The sequence below is a fragment of the Urocampus carinirostris genome, chromosome 6 (assembly GCF_059441175.1).
Source record: "Urocampus carinirostris isolate Australia breed hairy pipefish chromosome 6, RoL_Ucar_1.0, whole genome shotgun sequence".
Lineage (NCBI taxonomy): Eukaryota > Metazoa > Chordata > Actinopteri > Syngnathiformes > Syngnathidae > Urocampus > Urocampus carinirostris.
Window position 1 is genome coordinate 2,912,742 of NC_142354.1, and position 20,348 is coordinate 2,933,089.

Here is a 20,348-nt window from a genome sequence, read left to right on the forward strand (position 1 = left end):
TATTACATTTTTGGACTTCTCCAGTGCCTTCAATACCATACAGCCTCTGCTACTTAGTAGGAAACTGACAGAGATGGGAGTTAGCTCACACCTTGTAGAATGGATTACGGACTACCTGACAGGCAGACCCCAGTATGTGAAACAGGGGGGCTGTACATCGGACACTGTGGTTAGCAGCACAGGATCTCGGCAGGGGACCGTGCTCTCTCCGTTCCTATTCACTCTGTATACATCGGACTTTCAGTACAACTCTGAGTCCTGCCACGTGCAAAAATTTGCTGATGACACTGCGATCGTGGGTTGCACATTCAACAACTCCTCAAAATACTCTGCCCATCTCGTCCTGACTGCATTACCACTAACAAGCAGTCTACCGTCCGTCCTTATCTTTCACTTTCTCTTCCTTTCCAGTCTCGCTCTGTGTTACTCTTTTCACTTATTTCCAGATCACTTATCTCCTTTCCTCAAAGTTCACTCCTATCTTTCGACAACAATCATCGATTGCTTTCCTTTTCGCTGCTTCCACGACTGCTTTTACCAACCTTTTCTTCACTTTATACCTTTCATAGGCATCACCACTCTTATCTTGCAGCCACTCCTCAAAGGCACGTCTCTTCTCTGTCACAGCCTCTGAGACCTCATCATTCCACTATTTACTTCCTTTCCTAATACTTCGACCAACTATTCTCATTCCACACACTCATTTCGCACTCCTCAACACTTTACCTCTTTAAACCACTTCCTTTCCATTTCCACATTCTCCACTTCTCTTCTATTAATCTGTTCATACTCTTCCCCTTTCCTCTCTTTAAACTCTTTCCTTTTATGCCTTATTCAACTCTTGACATTTTCACATCTTCCCTCACACTCTTCCTATAACTAGCCCTCCACAACCCATCTATTCTCAGTTTTCCTTCCACATAAAATGATTAGATTAACAAAGTTTAACATATCCAACAATCAACTTAACATCCCTTTTCTAACCACTACTGCTCTGTCCACCATCTCACCACCATCCACTCTGACAAAAGTATACTTATTCACATCCCTCTTTTTAAACAATGTATTTGCAATCACTAACTCATTTTCCACACATAACTCAATCAATTTCTTCCCACTCTCATTTCTTCCTGGTACTCCATATCTATCAACCACATTTTCAACCATTCCATCACCCACTCTAGCATTCAGGTCATCTAGAATTACCACTTTCCACCCTTCTTTCGCACTTGCCACACTTTCGCACAAATCCTTCCAGAACTCCTCTCTTTCCTCAGCACAAAGTGCATTTAGGTCCTGCCCGCAAACCACAACGGTAAACCCAACCAGAGAAGGCGACAATCCAAGAGTTTTTCAGGCGGACCTTGTCATCCTAAAGAATAGGCAAGGTTAGTTAACCTTGAATTGACAAAAAAGCTGATACAATAGTACATAGAACTAGACAAGTAAGCCAGCGAACTAGCATAGAGCCAAGGGGACAGAGTCATTAAATAGTCAGGAGGGAGAGTCGTGATAGGCGGGAAATGAGAATAGGCGACCGAAAATATAATCTGGAAGTGGGTGACCACGTAAGTCAGGGTTGAAAAACAAAGAGCAGAGAAAGAGAGGGAGAGAAAGAGGCAACCTACAGAAACACAAGACTATGGGTGCGGGAACATGACAGACAGAAAAAAAATATTGACAAAACAAAAAAATTTGAATCCTATTTTAGGAACGGTGAAGTCAATGGGGAAATGCACGACAGCTAAAAGTAACAGCAGTGATCAGATCTTGCTTGCGCAACAGTTGGAGATAAAAAAGAAAGTTCAGAAAGCATCAGGGACACCTCTGTCATCTGTTCTTGCTGTCCCTTGGTTCCTGTGTGTTTTCGATCAAAATTCCCTAAGATGACACACTTTCAGAACAACTTTATTAGGCTACAAATAGTTTCCAACAAGACAACAAGAAAAAAACCCACAGCACTGCGGTTGGCACTTCTCATGAGCCGCAGACCTGTTGGGTCAGGAACACCTTTTGGGTTTATTGGTTTTCATTTTTTTCTTTATAAATTGCTCTTAAAACTGTAACAGTAACGTAAAACTGGCTGAAACTGCAGAATCTTCATTTACACATACTTTTGGAAACAAAGTGTAAATAAGTAAACAGTAAAATGTAAAACCTTCAACAGTATAAAATTAAATAAGTGAAGAACCTTTCTGCAATAAAATACTTCTGCAAATAAAATACATCTCCTGCATAACGGTTTAGAATTAGGTCAAGAGCATCTAAAGCAGGGGTCCGGAACCTTTTTGGCAGAAAAAGCCATCATGGCAAAATAATTTGATTTTTTTTTTCTTTTTTGAGAGAGCCATGTCATATTTTAAGACAAATATTCGCAAAACCGGCAAATCCGCTCTCCTGACAAAAGACAATTTTTCAGCGCATTTTATTTCACTGTGTGACGTTTTGAAGTCTTTAAAATTGGACTTCCGGGGTGAGAGGACGCTGGCGTGTATGTCGCCGCTTCTCACTCCAAAACTTTTCCAAAACTTTTTCGAAGCTCAGATACTTTTTCTGATCTTTCTTTTGCCCTTCTGTCCTTCTGTTTTGGACTGTGGGTACTGTGGTTGATGTAACCTGAACCAACGTTTCACCTAATCAATCAAACCCTCGTAACTTAGCCCACGGGCTAACGCCGGTAGCTTAAACATACCAGCTGTCACTGCACCGGCCTCTCTCCCTCGTCATGGCGTGCCAAAACCTCGCCGCCTTTGGATTATTTCTGATACTCCTGACGTTCTGCCATCATCCAGCGACAGGATTGCTCCACTATTCTGTCGCGGATCTTCTCCGGATCCGGTGGATTGCACTGGGGCCTCCGCCACCGGAGCTGCTCCACCATCCCGACATCGCTCGCCTGCCTCGACGCCGCTACATTCACCGCGGATCGCGCAGACACGTCGAGTATAAAAACCCTGGCTCAATCACCTCGACTTGGTCCACATCTCGACGCCCTCCCATAAACTGCGGCCGTAGGGCTAACTGCCATACATTAGCCCGCCTAACTAGGTCGGCTAACAGCACTGCCGCCGTCAAACAAGACACCTCCGCCGTCAACTTTGGATTACTGAACGTCCGCTCACTCAGGAACAAGGGCCACCTCATCCAAGACGTCCTCGCCGAACGAAAACTCGACTTCCTCATTTTAACAGAAACCTGGCAACAAACGACTTCGCTGCTCTGAATGACTCCTCCCGGCTTTGTTTACATCTGCCGTCCCCGTGGCAACGGCCGTGGAGGAGGTCTCGCGGTGAATTACCGCGAGAAGTGGAAAGTCTTGCCTGTCTCCGTCACTGCATCGACTTCCTTTGAATGCCTGGTGTTTAAGCTCCCCGGACCCACGCCGACCATTATTGCTACAATTTATCGCCCCCCAAAGCCACATAGTGATTTTATCAATGAATTCTCCAGCTTAATTACACATTTATCCACTCTCTCACCAAATTTAATTTTATTGGGAGATTTCAATATTCACATGGACAACCCCAACCTGCCACTCACCAGAGACTTCACATCCTGCCTGGAGAGCCTCGGGATACACAGCCTTATTGACTTCCCCACCCACATTAAAGGCCACACATTGGACTTGGTCTGCTGCTCTGGCCTCTCTACTTCCAAGCCCACTGCCGACGTTTTTCCTGAATCTGATCATGTCCTCCTCACTTTTAACACCGTACTCTGTCTCTCTACTGTCAAAACCTCCCGTCTCATCTCTTTTCGTAATACCAAAAATATCAACATTGACACCCTCTGCTCCATTATTGACCGTTCCCCACCCCCAGAAGCTCTCTCAAGCCCGGATGACCTCACCGCTCACTACAATGTCTGCCTCACAAATATTCTAAATTCTCTTGCCCCCCTGAAAACCAGGACTGCCTCATTCTCCACATCTGCCCCCTGGTTTACACCCGCTCTTCGGTCAATGAAATCAAAGAACCGCCAACTCGAGCGACTCTATAAGGAAACCGGCCTCACCATCCATAAGGACATGTACATTACCCATACTGCTAAATACAAGGACCAAATTGCACAAACCAAATCCAGCTACTACTCCGGCCTCATCCTTTCCAACGAAGGAAATTCAAGAACTCTCTTTTCTGTCATGAACAAAATCCTCCAGCCACCAAATTCTCTCCCCCTCCACCTGTACTCCACAGCAACCTGCAACTCCATAATGGAGTACTTCAATCACAAAATCCTTAAGATTCATCACCAACTCCATCAAAACCTGTCTGCTCCCTCCCCATCTGAATTTCCTTCTCCTTGTCACTTCTTCTCCAGTTTTGCTCCACCCACGACTGCTGAATTATCCAACCTCATACTCAAATCCAAGCCCACCACTTGCCAGCTCGATCCCCTCCCTTCATCCCTTGTTAAATCCTGCCTCCCTTCCCTGCTTCCTCTCATATCTGCCATTATCCACTCCTCACTCTCTTCTGGTATTGTCCCATCACTTTTCAAAACCGCTGCTGTTACCCCTACGCTGAAAAAACATGGTGCTGACCCCAACAACGTTGACAACCTCCGCCCCATCTCCAACCTTCCATTTATTTCGAAAATCCTTGAAAAAACTGTTGCTGCTCAACTCCACTCGCACCTGTCCCTCCACTCTCTCTATGAGCCCTTTCAGTCTGGTTTCCGCCCCCGCCACAGCACAGAGACTGCCCTAATCCGTATTGTAAATGATCTCCTCATAGCATCTTGACTCCTGGTTTAGTCTCCATCCTCATCCTCCTAGACTTGAGCGCCGCCTTCGACACAATCTCTCACCCTATCCTCCTCAATAGACTCTCCTCCATTGGTCTCACCCATACTCCCCTCAGTTGGTTCCATTCCTACCTCACTGGCCGCACTCAGTTTGTCCATATGAAATCCTTCACCTCAAAGCCCTCCCTAGTCACCACAGGTGTACCCCAGGGATCTGTCTTAGGTCCTCTTCTCTTCATCGACTACCTCTTGCCTCTTGGTCATATCCTCCGCAAATTTAATATCCACTTTCACTGCTTTGCTGATGACACCCAACTCTACCTCTCCTGCAAACCAAACTCCATACTCCCACCTCCCTCCCTCACCTCTTGCCTTTCCGAACTCAAAACATGGTTCACAACAAACTTTCTTAAATTAAATGCCAATAAAACAGAATTCCTCCTTCTTGGCACCAAATCCACTTTATCCAAAGTAAACAATTTCTCTCTCAACATCGACAGCTCCTTAGTGTCCCCCTCCCCCCAGGTCAAGAGTCTGGGTGTCATCCTGGATAGCATGCTTACCTTCCACTCACATATCAACACCATCACCCGCACTGCTTATTTCCACCTCCACAATATTACCAGACTCCGCCCTTCCCTCACCCCCCGCCTTGACTACTGCAATGCTCTCCTCTTCGGCCTTCCTCAAAAGTCCCTCCATAAAATTCAGCTGGTTCAAAACGCCTCTGCTCGCATCATCACAAAAACATCTTCCCAGCAGCACATCACCCCCGTTCTCCAACAGCTACACTGCCTTCCTGTTCAGCATCGCATCAGCTACAAACTGATCCTATATACATATATGGCCATTTACAACCTGGCTCCTCCTTACCTGTCCGACCTTCCCAAGGTGCACGTCCCCACTCGCTCCCTCAGATCCTCGTCCTCCCTCCGACTGTCAGTGCCCCCTGGCCATCTGAGCACCATGGGAGCCAGAGCCTTCAGTTGCGCTGCTCCCAAGCTTTGGAACAATCTACCTCCGGACCTCCAAAACTGCACACCTCTCTCCACTTTTAAGTCCCGTCTAAAAACACACCTGTTCAGGACTGCCTACAACACATAGCTTCTCCATTTCCTATGTTTTTATGATTTTATGTCTTGTTTTATTTTATTATTTCGCTTACAACTTTTTAAATTGTATTTTTTTCATTGTCTGTACAGTGTCCTTGGGTGGCCTGAAAGGCGCTTTTAAATAAAAAATAAAATGCATTAGATGATTAATAAAATATATTAAATAATAATTATATTGCCAGAGCCTGTGCGCCATATTAACAAGTATACCACTTTAAACCTGTCTCCCTCCTGCATTTACTTAAGATTGTTGAGGCTCATTTTGACCCTCCTCTTTTTAATAAATAAAGGTTGAGTTCTAATGTAAAAATGTCACAAAATACTGCAAACGAAAAGTTTATGGAAAAAAATATGTGTATTTCCCTTTAGCGTGGTGGACGCAAGTGAGAAAGAGGGTAGGATGTTGTGTGTGCATAGCTCCGCCAATCCCTACCACTCACCTAATCAAATTGCTTTGTGTGCTTAGCTGTTGACAGTTGTTCTGTGGTTTTTCATTATGAAACCTCTCAACAGTAGCCCTATTTGTTTAATGAGCTTCCATATAAGGAATTCTTGAGCGATGTACAGCCAAAACACAGTCTGTTGGTGTGACACCTTGACTGTAGAATAGAATAGAATAGAATAGAATATACCTTTATTGTCATTGTTACAAATGGGCTAACATATTGTGACAACGAAATTGGGCATGACACTCCAGTTTTACACATTCATAGTGAGGTATGAGCAAGAAGATAAAGGAACAGAGAAGATAATGTTATAAGACAAGGGGGATAAGGCTATAGTTATAATTTACATGGTATTTACACAAGAAATGTCGGCATGTGGGATGTTACATACAGGGTTGTCGTGATAACGTTGGTATCGTAACGGTTGTGCAATATTGCATTTGGTGCAAAGTCATCATAGTGCAAAAATAGTCAGCATGAAACAGGAAATGGTCAGACATTGTGCAATTTGAGCATTAAACGTAGTGCAGTCGACATGTGCAAGAACAAGACATGAGTAACATTATATTCGTATGAGGTAGTGTTGGCACGAGTTTTCAGGTTTTTTTTTTTTTTTTTTGTGTGCCGTGTCTGTTTGAGCAGTGAACAAACATAGTGCAGACAGCATGAACGTGAGTACCATTTTACATACGTGTGAGGTAGTTTTTTTGCAACAGTTTTCAGTTTTTTGTGCGGTGTCTGTTTAGGGTGGTAATGGCTGTGGGGAAGAAACTGTCTCTGAGTCTGTTGGTTTTTGCTTTGTGTGACCTGTAGCGCTTGCCGGAAGGCAGCAGGTGGAAGAGATGGTGGCCGGGGTGAGAAAAGTCCTTGATGATGTTTTCTGCTCTGCTGAGGTAGCGAGAGCAGGCAATGTCCTCCAGACTGGGCAGAGAGCAGCCGACGATTCTCTGGGCTGTTTTGATGATCCTCTGGAGCTTTTTCCTGTCTGCTGCTGTGCACCCAGCATACCACACCGTGATGCAGTATGTTAGGATGCTCTCCACTGTGGCTTTGTAGAAGGACACCTGCAGCTGCTGTTTTAGGTTATTTTTCCTGAGCAATCTCAGGAAGTGCAGTCGCTGCTGGGCCTTCCCTACCACCGCTCTGGTGTTTGCAGACCAGGAGAGGTCGTCGGAGATGTGCACGCCCAGGAATTTGAATGAGTGGACTCTCTCTACACAGTCTCCTTTTATGATGAGTGGTGCTGGATTCCTGCCATTCCTTCTGAAATCCAGAATCAGTTATTTTGTTTTTGTGGTGTTCAATATGAGGTGGATTTCCGAACACCACGTTGAAAGTGACTCAACCTCATCCCTGTATGCCGCCTCGTCCCCTTCAGAGATGAGGCCGATCAAGGTGGTATCGTCAGCGAACTTAATGATAGTGTTTGTGGGGTGGGTCGGTGAGCAGTCGGAGCTGTAGAGAGTGAAAAGCAGGGGGCTCAGTGCACAACCTTGGGGGGAGCCAGTGTTCAGTGTTAGGGTGGGAGAGACGTGGGTACCGAGTTTCACCGACTGTGGGCGGTTGGAGAGGAAGTCCATTATCCAGTGGCAGATGGAGGGAGAGAGACCTAGGTGTGCAAGTTTCTCCACCAGGATCTCCGGGATAATGGTGTTGAAGGCTGAGCTGAAGTCCAGGAAGAGCATTCTGACGTAGCTCCCCCGGTGATCCAGGTGTTTCAGCACGGTGTGAAGTGCTGTGTTTATGGCGTCGTCAGTGGAGCGGTTTGCCCTGTAGGCAAACTGGTGGGGGTCCAGTGTGAGTGGCAGGTAGTTTTTGATGTGCCGGGACACTAACCTCTCGAAGCACTTCATGACCACAGGCGTAAGAGCTACAGGCCTGTAGTCGTTGAGGCTTTCCACTGCTGACTTTTTGGGGATGGGAATGATGGTGGAGGTTTTGAGGATAGGTGGGACGGTCGCCTGTGACAGGGACCGGTTAAAGATGGTGGTGAAGACCCCAGCCAGCGCATTGGAACAGTCCCTGAGTACCCTCCCTGGTACTCCATCCGGGCCAGTTGCCTTCCTGGGGTTTATGGTATTCAGCGCACGCCTAACTTCGTGCTCCTGAAATGTGAGGGAGTTGCTGCTGGTTGTTGGTGGGTGTGATGTGGCTGTTTGTGGCCTACCAGCTTCAAAGCGAGCGAAGAACTGATTAAGGTCCTCAGCTAGTGAAGCCTCAGCCTCAACAGTTGCCAGGTTGTGGCCTCTGAAGTTGGTGATGTGTTGGAGGCCCTGTCACATCCTCCTCGGGTCATTTCCAGCGAAGAGGTGCTCGATCCTCCTTGTGTAGGCTGCTTTTGCTTCCTTGATGCCTCTCTTCAGGTCAGCCCTGGCCACCCCGTAAAGAGCCTTGTCTCCAGACCTGAAGGCGGTGTTGCGGTGTTTGAGGAGGGTGCGCACCTCGCTGGACATCCAGGGTTTTTGATTTGGGTAGTTTTTGATTTTTTTATATACTGTGACTTCATCCGTGCAGTAACGGATGTAGGATAAAACAGTGTCAGTGAATTTCTGGAGGTCATGGTGTTCAAATACCTCCCAGCAAGTTTGATCAAAACAGTCCTGCAGCTTGGAGAGGGGTTCCTCAGGCCACGTTTGTATTGTCCTCGTTACAGGTTTTGTTTTCCTTCGGATGGGGGTGTATGAGGGGGTAAGGGATAGGCATAGGTGATCCGAATTTACTAGGTGGGGGAGGGGGGAAGCTTTGTATGCGTTTTTGAAACTTTAGTGGGAAGTATGCTCTTCAAATACTGGCCCGAACCAGTTGTATTATTTGTGCTGCGTCAGCTAAGTTCGCACTAGTTTCAACTACACAGTTGCCAGAATTGAAAAGTAAAGGACAAAACTTACATTAGTAAAATTTTTATCTCTGAGCCATATGAACTCATGAAAAGAGCCATATATGCCTCGCAAGCCAGTTTCTCTCATTAAAATAGACATAAAAAACACTGCTGCTTGACCTCAAGATTTGACCTGCATGTGACGCAGAGTTTATAATTTATGTGTTTGTTTGGTCTCGGCTCTCTGGTCTTCAGATGTGTAGTATAAAGTCTGTAATTAGTGCAAAATGTTGCAAAATGGCCTATCCCTAGAAATCAGAGCTACTGGTTTACTAGACTCATTTAAATCCCATATTAGGCCTTATTGTCACACTGTTCCAAACAGGCCATTTTAATACTAGAGAGAGAGACAGTTAAGTGAAGAAAAAATTGGATGCAGCTGTAAAAATGCTGATTCAAGGATAGGTTAAGATCTGTGGAATCTTTTTTTGTGGAGCTTTTGGTATTGTACAGTAACGCCTCGCTGAAACGGGGTTTCTCAACTTCGCGGGTATTCATCGTGCATTGTGTTCTGCATTGTAATTGGGTAAACAGTTGCCCCGCCAATTTACTGCCTGTGTCTGCCTGTGCGTTAATAATGTGCAGTCTTACCTGTAGACATAAGTAATAGAGCCTGATGAACCTACATTATGTACACGCAAATCTATTTTAATTTCAGGTTTCTCTAAAAGCCATATCAGGGTGCAGCAGTAGCTCAGAGCGGTCGTCTTGGGACCAAAGAGGTCGCAGGTTTGATTTCCGGCTCCTCCAAGTTAAATGTAGAAGTGTCCTTGGGTAAGACACTGAAGCCCAAATACCCCCAATTAGCAGGTTAGCGTCTTACATGGCTGCAGTACAAGGCCGCTATTGGGAAATGTGAAGCACACTGTAAAGCGCTTTGGGAAGTCATTGACTTGAAAAGCGCTATAAAAATGCAGATCATTTCATTTCAGATCATTCGTAACCAATTATCGCAAATGTTAAATTTCTGTTAGAGTTGCAAAAGATGGCCTACCTCACTGTTAGGTTCAGGGGGCATTTACATTTTCACATTACAAGCAGGCTAAGGCCCAATCCCATTTCTCTCACTCGGCCCTGAGAACCCTCCAGTGAGGTCCCTCGATAGAGGAGTGCCCTCCGCGAGTGGAGTGCAAATGGAGATGGTTTGGACAAGACTTGCAAGGTTCCACCCCTGTCCAGGAGATGGCGGTAATATTAATTGGCTGTAGACCTCAGTGACGTATTGGTCTACGTCACATGTAAACAACTCGAGTCTCAACCTGTAGTGTGTCAGTTGGAGAGTTCGTGCAACGTTAAAAATGCCCGCTACTGCTGTGTTATTACCGATTGCCTGAAAGCTCATCATCTTTTCCGTGTCTCCAATCAACGGAGGAGAAATGTGCTATACTGAAGACAGCTTCGGCGCTATGTAGTGCTGATTCATCTTTACAAGGTACGTACACTCATTAAAAAAAATGACCCGTTCGGTCAAATACAGTAAGAGTTAACATACAATGCACGTTCACATAATACCCTATGTTTGTGTAGACATAAATGGCAATCTACTTATTAGTATCTTAATGCCATTTTATGACATATAGTAGGGGTCTTGAATCTGTGACATGACGAAACGTAAACAAACACAAGAACAGTCCACCTGGCCCTTTAGCTGACATAATATCGTCACCAAACTTCCCTGTACGACCCAAAAACCTTAGATCATAAGGAATTTAATTCAAAAGAGTTGTCATTGAATATAAAAAGGTCATTTCAACATTTTTTCATGATGCTTACATCACAGTTAAAGCGGTCTTTTTCTTTGCTATGCCCACATTTATGTCTAAATTGTTTGTTATCTATTGTGTTCCAGAGTGGCTGTCCCATAAGCGTGGACAGGTTGGACAGGAATGTTCCCATCCTGTGCTTATGGTTGGATGTGGTCAGAACTCATTCAGGACTTAAGGTTGAGCAAGAAGGTTATGTGGGCCCTGCAGGAGCTGCTAAAGAGGGAACAGGGCCATGGCTGGAGGTCTTGATCTACGTGTACTGGCTGGTCCACGCTCTGTCCTACCGTGTGGTGTCACGGGTCTTCAGGGTTCCCAGGTCCACCGTACAAAGAATTGTCCACAGTTAATATGGAATAAATTGCCCAAAAGCCATATTTTAGGCTCTGGAAGTCAGACCCACATTTGCATTATGTGCTTTTCTGCATTACTATTCAATAAACATCTTCATTTTGAGTAACACCTTGGTGGTTTATTTCATAATGATGTGAGATACTGTGTGTGAACTATGTGACTGTTGGACAGAAAACAACTAGAAATCACTCCAGCTTGAATAATAGTTTACTTTCAGAAAAACAAACTCACATTGGGCCAAAATACATAATAGTAAATAGATAATGTGTCACAAATTTTAACAAAAATATACCAATACTTCCATAAAGCTGGAAACACAAACTGGAACTTCATTGAGTTCTTAATAAAAATAAAAAAAATTCCTTTTATAAAACAAAGCGAAACATTGCAGAGATGTCACTGTTCTGGAAATTTGTCCACGAGCTTCCCAAAAAGGACGGGAACCGCTCAGTTTTGGCCACAGTTTCTTCGAGCCTTTTCCTCGCTCCGGCAGACTCCGCTTTCAAAAAGTCAAGGAGTGTATCGTGCTTCCTTATTTTTCTGGGTGATTTGGGGTTTGGCGCCGGATTAGAAGGTGCCAACGACGTGCCCGGTGGTGTGGATGGCGTGGTAGCTGTGATGGTGACCAGCTCTTCCACGGGACGTTCTACAGTGGCCTTTAGGTTGGGTGGAAAAAACAAGAATTACTTAATGCTGATGTATTGTACAAAACAACTGTGTATAGGATGCTCAACAAGTTGATATGAGACAGGAAATTATAGGATGTGTTCTGGATAATTATTTGATAGTGAATAGATACAAAAAAATGACATGTTATTCTTATGGCTGTAAGAGCCTTCTATTGGCCAGCATCACATATGCTTTAGAATTGTCTCCACATTTGGACAACATTTTGAGAAGGTAATTAGTTTACTTAATATGTGTTTACAGAGAAGGCAGTGGACTGTGTGATAGTAATTTGTTTCAACTGTATTTCCACGTGAAATTCGGAGACATTACTCATAATGAAAACTAATGCATTCTGATCTCACATGAAAGAATCATATTGTAAATAAAACACGACACCCGAAATTGTGTGCAGTAAACAAGGGCTTATGTCCAGAACGGTATTCTGACTATGCTCCATGTAGATGTATAAGCACGACTCGTTTAAGATAAAAACAGGGATGGGCTGAACCGTGATTTTCTGCACAGTTATCCTACTTTACAGTTTGTAGCGTGAAGATTTTTTTTGCCAGCTCCCTTGGTAGATTAGTGCACTTCGTAAAGTAGCGATTTTGCAATGTTCGTGTTTTAACGCGAAAATACGATTTTCTATTGCATTTACGTCTAACTAAGATATCTCAATACATTTTGTTGCAAATACATGCGTGGTTGTGGAAAACTACTTACATTTGTGCGGTTCCTTTTCGGGCATGTTTGTTGATATTGAGAATTCGTAAAGCCTTCTGGGTAGTCACTTCGCCGCCAAGTGAGGTCGAGAGCCCCCTCGGTCTTGAAGTGGTTACGACATGGTTTGAGGGCACTTCTGCCTCGGTCTTGAGAGTATCGGGACACACCCCATTTTCACGTGAACGCGCAAACCGAGTGACTAGGGCACATAGCGAGTGAAAGTGCGAAGAATGGGACTCAGCCTAAGTCTGCTATCAGAGTGAGTGTGCGACGAAATATCATCAAGGGGTATCGTGTCTTCAATCAATACAGTAATGCTATGAAGCAGAACGATCAAAATCATAAGTTGACAGTACGGAAGTTATTCATAAAAAAGAAAATGTTGAAATAGTAGAGTACTTTTATTTGTAAAAAGGTGGTGTATGTAGTTTAAAATATATTCTACTTGCTGAATTTATTATTGCAGCTCCTTTTGTTGCGTGTGTAAGTATTTGAAATTCTTAGATGCGCTCAATAAACTCTTCCCTTTTCATTTCTTTTGGGGGTTTGGGTTGGCATTTGGATTGTGTTTGAAACAGTCCTTTTCTTACTTTCACCCTTTTTATTCTGGAATAAAAGAAAACCACAACCAGCGCACGTATCACTCTGCCACGCCCCGACTCCCTGTCTCCTTCCCTTCAGCCCAATGCACAGATGAGATAAGAGTAAGTTAAAAGCATATAGTGCGGTGATAAAATAAATAAAGGTTCTTTGAACTCAGTAGAGCATTATTACTCATACTTAATAGAAAAAATATTTAATTGTATACTTAACTGGTTACACCAGCTCTGTAGCCTAGATGGTAGGGCGCTCGTTCCGAGACTGGGAGGTCGCTGGTTCAAGCCTCGGCCGGGTCATACCTAAGACTTACAACATTGGTACTCATTGCCTCCCTGCTTGGCGGTCGGCATTAAGGGTTAGATTTGGGGGGTTTGGTCACCTAATGACTCCCAACACAGCAGTTGGGTCTAAAACGGCTGTGCATCGGCTCGCTACAGTTTAACTGTACGGGTCAGGTGTATTGACATTTCGTTCTGTGTGCACGGTTACAAAGAATGACAATAAAAGTAAATTCTATCTTCTATTCTATTCTTTAAGACACCTCAAACTACGCACCCCACTCTTACACTGATGTGTGATCCTTTAAATTGGGTTTGTTCTTTGGTTTCAATGTATAAAAGATTATTTCTTAAATAAATAAATAAAGGTTTTTACTCTGCTTTTTACTACAGATTTTGACGGTTGAAGGACCCTTTGGAAAGGCAACCCCCGCCAAAATCGAGGATAACTATTACTACTTTAAATGCCGTATTTGATTAACGGGCGTCGCAATGGATTTGTGGTTAGCATGCAGCCCCACGAGGTCCAGGGTTCGATTCCAGCTCACTCGCCAACCCAATGCAGAGTTTGCATGTTCTCCCCGTGCTTGTGTGGGTTTCCTCCGGTCACTCTGGTTTACTCCCACATTCCAAAAACATGCATGTCAGGTTAATTGAGCGGTCTAAATTGTCCCTAGGTGTGATTGAGCATGTGAATGGTTGCATATCTCAGTGCGACCTGCAACTGGGTGGCAACCAGTTCAGGATATCCCCTGCCCACTAACCAAAGACGGCTGAGGTGAGTTCCAGCACCCCGCGACCCTACTGAGGATAGCAGGTGCAGAAAATGGATAGATGGATAATTGATTAATCTAAATAACGGTGACAATGAAGTCAGTATTCCATTGAATTCGACTGATTCAGTAAAGAATCGTGACTGTGAAGCATGTTGACTGGGAAAACAGGACACTAAAAACAGCCTTACATAGAAGGCCTGCAGCAAGTTTTCTTGGAGCAACGGCATTCAATCTGGAATACATAAAATACCACCAACAGAAAAGGATATTTAATTTAGAAAACATGGTGTCATGTGAATCACACAACAAGACAATCTGTAAAAGAGGACAAAAGTAAAGTTGGGCTAGGCTCAAAGTTGCAGTGGTGCTTAGTATTGGAGCACTACTGCTCTCTGCTGGCACTTACTACTTACTGCGACTTCAGCTCATCAGTTTTCACTTTTGGTTCGACATAGTCGCCATTCTAGAGCATTACGAACCCATCAATGCCTTTAAAAAGTTGAATGGTCTAGAGATAATCATGAATTTACAGGGACGGTTTGTAAGATTTGCATACCTGTCAACCTCCACAGCCTCATGCCCTTACGAAATGTTGTATTTTCCCTTACAAAATACAAAATAATCTTACACCCTATTTTCTTTTCAAACGTGTTTATTTATGTAGCTTAACATGTTATATTATACACGTGTTTCATTATATCATATATATTGTTATTTAACATTTTGTTGTGAGGTACTGAGTTGCTTGACATGAATGAGGTTTATTATAAAATAGGCTAAAAAATTAAGTAGCTTGGACGTTCACCGTAGAACGAAAAAATACATGCAAATATAATTAAGTAGAATAATACATTTTCTTATTCAAATTATTAATTCATTTTCTGCATTAAATTATTGTTGTTAATATACTGATTAAAGGGATAACCACTCAACCTCTTTTTATTCCTCCTTTTTTTCTTAACTTCTTTATACAACATAATAATTCGTAATATAATGCATCAAAGCAAGTGAGCCGTTTGAGAACTGCCTTTCTTTAATGAGTTGAGCCGAAAAAGCCGGTTCTCTAAAAAGAGAATGACTTCCTTTCACTCCATAACTACCACATGAAATCCGAGACTGCAGACACATGCACACAGTAGCATCAAACCGGTCGCTTCGTTTCCAACGGAAAAAAAACGATACCGAGATAGCGGCGAACTCGTTTGACTTGATTGATTTGCCGTTTCGTGATAGTCGGTGTATATCGGATGGTACCCATAATTGACAAATTTGCGTTTTTCCGTACACATTTTCATGTACGTCGTACACGTCTTAAAATGCATAATAAACGCACAATGTACGGCAAAAACGTACAGGTTGACAGGTATGGATTTGACCACTAGGTGCCACCTGTATTGTGTAGTGCAGGGGTGGGCAAACTTTTTGAGTCGCGGGCCCCATTGGCTTAAATTTTTTTTAAGGGCCAGGAGGAGAAAAAAATGTTGATTACATTTTTTCGTATATAGCGATACAGTCTCGAATACAAACCTTAGCAATACCTGAGTGTAGCTCCTATGCTGTTAGACAGAGGAAAGAAAAGCTATTGGACTTTTTCTAGGTTTGAGGAGTGGTAACATTTATTTTGTTAAATATGTTTAATTTTGGGCAGCATGGTGGGGAAGTGGTTAGCGCGTGTGCAGCACAGTTCTGAGGTCAAGAGATCGAACCTTCCTCTGTTTAGTTTGCATGTTCTCCCCATGGGTTGCATGGGTTTCCTCCGGGCACTTCGGTTTCCTCCCACATTCCAAAAACATATGTCAGGTCAATTGGCGGTCCAAATTGTCCCTAGGTGTGAATGAGCGAGTGACCTGTCTGTCCCTGTGTACCCTGCGACTGGCTGGCAACCAGTTCGGGGTGTCCCCTGCCCACTGCCCGAAGACAGCTGGGATGGGCTCCAGCACCCCCACGACCTTACTGAAGATAAGCGGTGCAGATAATGAATGGATGGATGTTTAATTTATTTTTCAGTTTGATAGCCGGTCATCTACTCTAATTTCATAATTAACCTATTTTTTTACGTTTATCTGCACTGATAGGGTTTAGAATTAACAATCAATCTATTTTGTGTCAGAATAAGTTGCACAGTAATACACTTTGATTTTCAATTACATTTCAAATGAAGGTTCATTAAATAAGCAAAGAAAACACAACTCCAATGTTTTCCAGTTCAGGGGATACCAAATGGATGGGTGGAGAAGCACCTTTTCCGTTACTGGCTCCATCTAGTGTTAAAACTAAGAAGTGCAACAGAGTTGAGCTCAAGCGCCATGTGCGGGCCGTATTCAACTATATTTTCAGAATTTGCTGCGGGCCAATAAAAACTGACCTGCGGGCCGCAGTTGGCCCGCGGGCCGTAGTTTGGACACCACTGGTGTAGTGCAACTGAAAGCGAGCACTACAAAGCACAAGGAAATACAGGGTACAAACTACAGACAACACTATTTTTCTCTTTTATTTTGCCTTTCACAAGGTTTTTTATTTTAGGATACTCTTAGCAGCAACATAGTCGACTATAATGTCAGCTCCCCCGAGGGAGCCTCATAATTATGTCAAATAAATACAAATTTCGATTTAAAAATGCAATTTATGTATTTTTGCTTCTTATTCATATCAAACATATTATTTCTTATTTAATGGATGATGTTTTTTTTACGTCCAGCATGAGATCAAAAGTACAAAACCTTTTACTTTAATATCTCGTCTCTCATCATCTCATCAGCTGCACCGCTTATCATCAGTAGGGTCGCGGGGGTGCAGGAGCCCATCCCAGCAATCATCGGGCAGTGGGCAGAGGACACCATTAATTGGTTGCCAGCCAATCGGAGGGCACACAGGGACAGACAACTCGCTCGCTCATTCACACCTAGGGACAATTTGGACCGGCCAATCCACCTGAAATGCATGTCTTTGGAATGTGGGAGGAAACCGGAGTGCCCGGAGGAAACCCACGCAAGCACGGGGAGAACATAAAAACTCTGCACAGGAAGTCCGGTAGCTGGATTGAACCCACACAGGAGGTTCCCAAGACCTTAGAACTGTGCCGCACACGCGCTATCCACTGCGCTGCCGTGCTGCCCCATGCTTACTTTAATATATTATACTTTATCATAATACAATCTGTCATTGACCCTCAGTTATTTTTTTTCTTATTTTAGGGACATTTTGTCAAAGTAATAGCTTGCAAACCACTGATAACAGGTTCTGATTTAAAGCTACACTGATTTAGAGCCACAGTGTGTCAAGCTGCACTGTGTGGTCAGGTGGAAGCAAGGCCCAGTGTCACAGTGCACAGCGTGGCAATTTGAGACCGGAAAAACATGGCGGGGACCTATGTGTGATTCCATTGAGTAAAAGAGATTCAACTTCCTCGATCAATGCTTTTTATAATTATTTTTCTATAAAAATGTGTTTTTGCCTAGAATTCATATCAATGATTTTTATGTTTTTTTTTTTAACTGGATGAAAGTTTTTGGTAGAAGTATCAAAATATTATACACATTTTTATTACGACAGCCACATACTTGTCAACCTATATGAGGGGTGTTAAAATGATTTTTGCTCACGGGTCACATGGTAGTAAAACCACTCTTACGAGGGCCAGACTTGTAAATTAATGGTGTAAAACGTGCCAGGCCGGGAATCTTTTGGAAATAATGATTCAGGGATGTAAGATTTGATTATAAAACTATTTTTAGGGCATTTTCCTCCTCAATATTTGTCTCCTTCACTTTGATTTATTCTTTCAGTGTTTATAAGCCGTGCGCTTGTAAAAACAAAGCAAAAAAAAAGCAAAAAAAAAAAGCAGGACGATAGATTTAATTTTGCCTTACAGTTTACTTACCTCAGGGAAAGTGGGAAAAATAGCACACAAACTTGTATTTAAGTGGATATGATTCTAAATCTTGATTTAATGATTTTAAAGTATTTTCCAGCTTTTTTTGGTATACCTGAATTTGGGAACATTTCTTTTAGATTTTATACATGTTATAGAAATGAGCTACAGTAAATGTCGGTATCTGGCAGGTCACCTTCACCAGAGTGCGCCAACTAGGTGGTGTGTAATTGGGCACTCCTGCGCCCAATCTCCCCACAACTCATGGTGATTACTTTAACCTTTTATAATGACTGTTGGGACAGTTGGGTCATTGCTAGTTCCATGCCACTTTCATCATGTCTTCTGTTAACATGTTAGGTTTGGTTATTGTTTATGGTTTGGACACTTTGCTTGTTGTTTCAAGACATGGTTTGAGGACCAACACGTACATGTAACAGGACCCAGGTGGATGGTCTAGCTCCAGCTAGTCTTACGCATTTGTTTTATATATATATTTTTGTTGTTGTTGTTGTTGTTTTACCTCATCTGCAAAATAAATGATAAAGGTCAGTATCACACCACACCATTTAATTGTTGACATTAAGGATCATTTATTGAGCAAGTCTCACTAAATCATGTGAGGTCCCGTGAGACTTGACCCAAGCACTCTTCTCTGACCTGTGAGACTTTGCCATCCAGTGGTGATATACTGGTATTTCTCTTACCCTTTCTGCTTTACAAAACTCAATACCCTGAAAAATAATAACATACTTCCCCCAACAGTCAAATACGGATTAAACAACATAAATCCCAAAATAGAACATTTAACTAGTCAGCAACCCTTGTTGCGCCACATACAGGTCTTTGTGCCACAAACAGGAGCAAGCCAAAACACCTTTTGTCCTCAAAGGTAAACCAAGAATTGTTTTCACAATAAACCGTTTTTGCTGCAGGGGCAAATAGTATCATTTCTGACACGCTATAAAAATTCTTCCTGATAATTTAAATGCGTTGATTATGGATCAGTAATTCTATTATTGCTACAGAAGTTCTTTCCCTATTTCTGTTTTCTAAGACTGAGGGCTTGTGTCAACAATGTCCTCTATGCTTCTATTCTTTTGTGTGAATCAATTTTCCGTGTCATGTAAATAAATGTAGTTTGTTTGTATCAAACACGTGGATTATTTATTCGTGTGTCTCTGCCATTTTCCTTCTAGACTGATCTATCATTATCCAGATCAATGAACTGAAAAATGTGTAATTTAAATATATTTAGAGTACTACTTCCTTAATGATAAATGCTAGAAACAATAAGAGGCTATGAGGAATTCATTCCGGTGGAAACCTTGACCACTAGCTGCAGGCCGAATTAGTAACCACCGAATTAGATTCTGAATTAGATAAATATAATTTAAAGCAATTACTCTACACAGCTCAAGAAGTCAAAGACAAGATATGCTTTCTTCAAAATAGATTATCTCAGAATATATTTGGAACGTACCGATGATACATATGTCATGATGTGATCAAACCCCACCAGGGGGTGTTTACTTAATAGCAACAAAAAGACTACTGGCGAGAAAGGAGTCCGGGCCTGTAACTGCTGAGGAGGTTATCTTAAGGGGGAAGCTTGCAAGGGAAAATAGAGAGGGTGTCCTCGGCTGATGAAAATCTTAAAGGGGAGATTTGGGAGTACTTTTAAAAAAGATGGCTTGTGCGGACAATCGTGAGACGAAGAGGGAACTGAAAAGGGTGGCTGCAGTGGCAGGTCTTGAGAAGGGTGAACTTGAAATGAAGCAGGTCGTGGACAAGCTTGTTGTTTTGGTGAGGGAAAGTCTTCCGGAATCAAGATAAATCAGCAATGTAAGGTGGGAGCCCAGGGTATTTCTAGTAGCGGTGGCTAATTGTCTAATTGGAATCACCTTGGGAGAGGAAAAGTGAGGGCGTCTGGGGAACGGGGTAACACTGCCATCTTGAATGAATAACTGAAAACTTTATTCGAACATTAAAATAAAAACAGAACTAAAACAATAACTCAACAACAAAATAATATTACATAATACGTTCGAAAAGGGGTAGTCAGAAGCAAATGCTTATATTCCCTACGCCTTCATCTTCCCTACTAAACACACCAATTATATAACAACAAT

The 20,348-nt window shown here is 42.9% G+C and overlaps 1 protein-coding gene across 1 annotated transcript; it reads right to left on the bottom strand.

The window, feature by feature from the left end:
- Positions 1 to 7,434: 7,434 nt before the first annotated feature.
- LOC148363551 (uncharacterized) lies at positions 7,435 to 10,200 on the bottom strand. Its single transcript, XM_088337315.1, has 4 exons — positions 10,177 to 10,200; positions 8,141 to 8,265; positions 7,845 to 8,074; positions 7,435 to 7,759 (listed from the first exon to the last, which is right to left on the bottom strand). The coding sequence occupies exons 1-4, from the start codon at positions 10,198 to 10,200 to the stop codon at positions 7,695 to 7,697; spliced, it is 444 nt and encodes a 147-aa protein (XP_088193441.1). The 3' UTR covers positions 7,435 to 7,694.
- Positions 10,201 to 20,348: the final 10,148 nt, after the last annotated feature.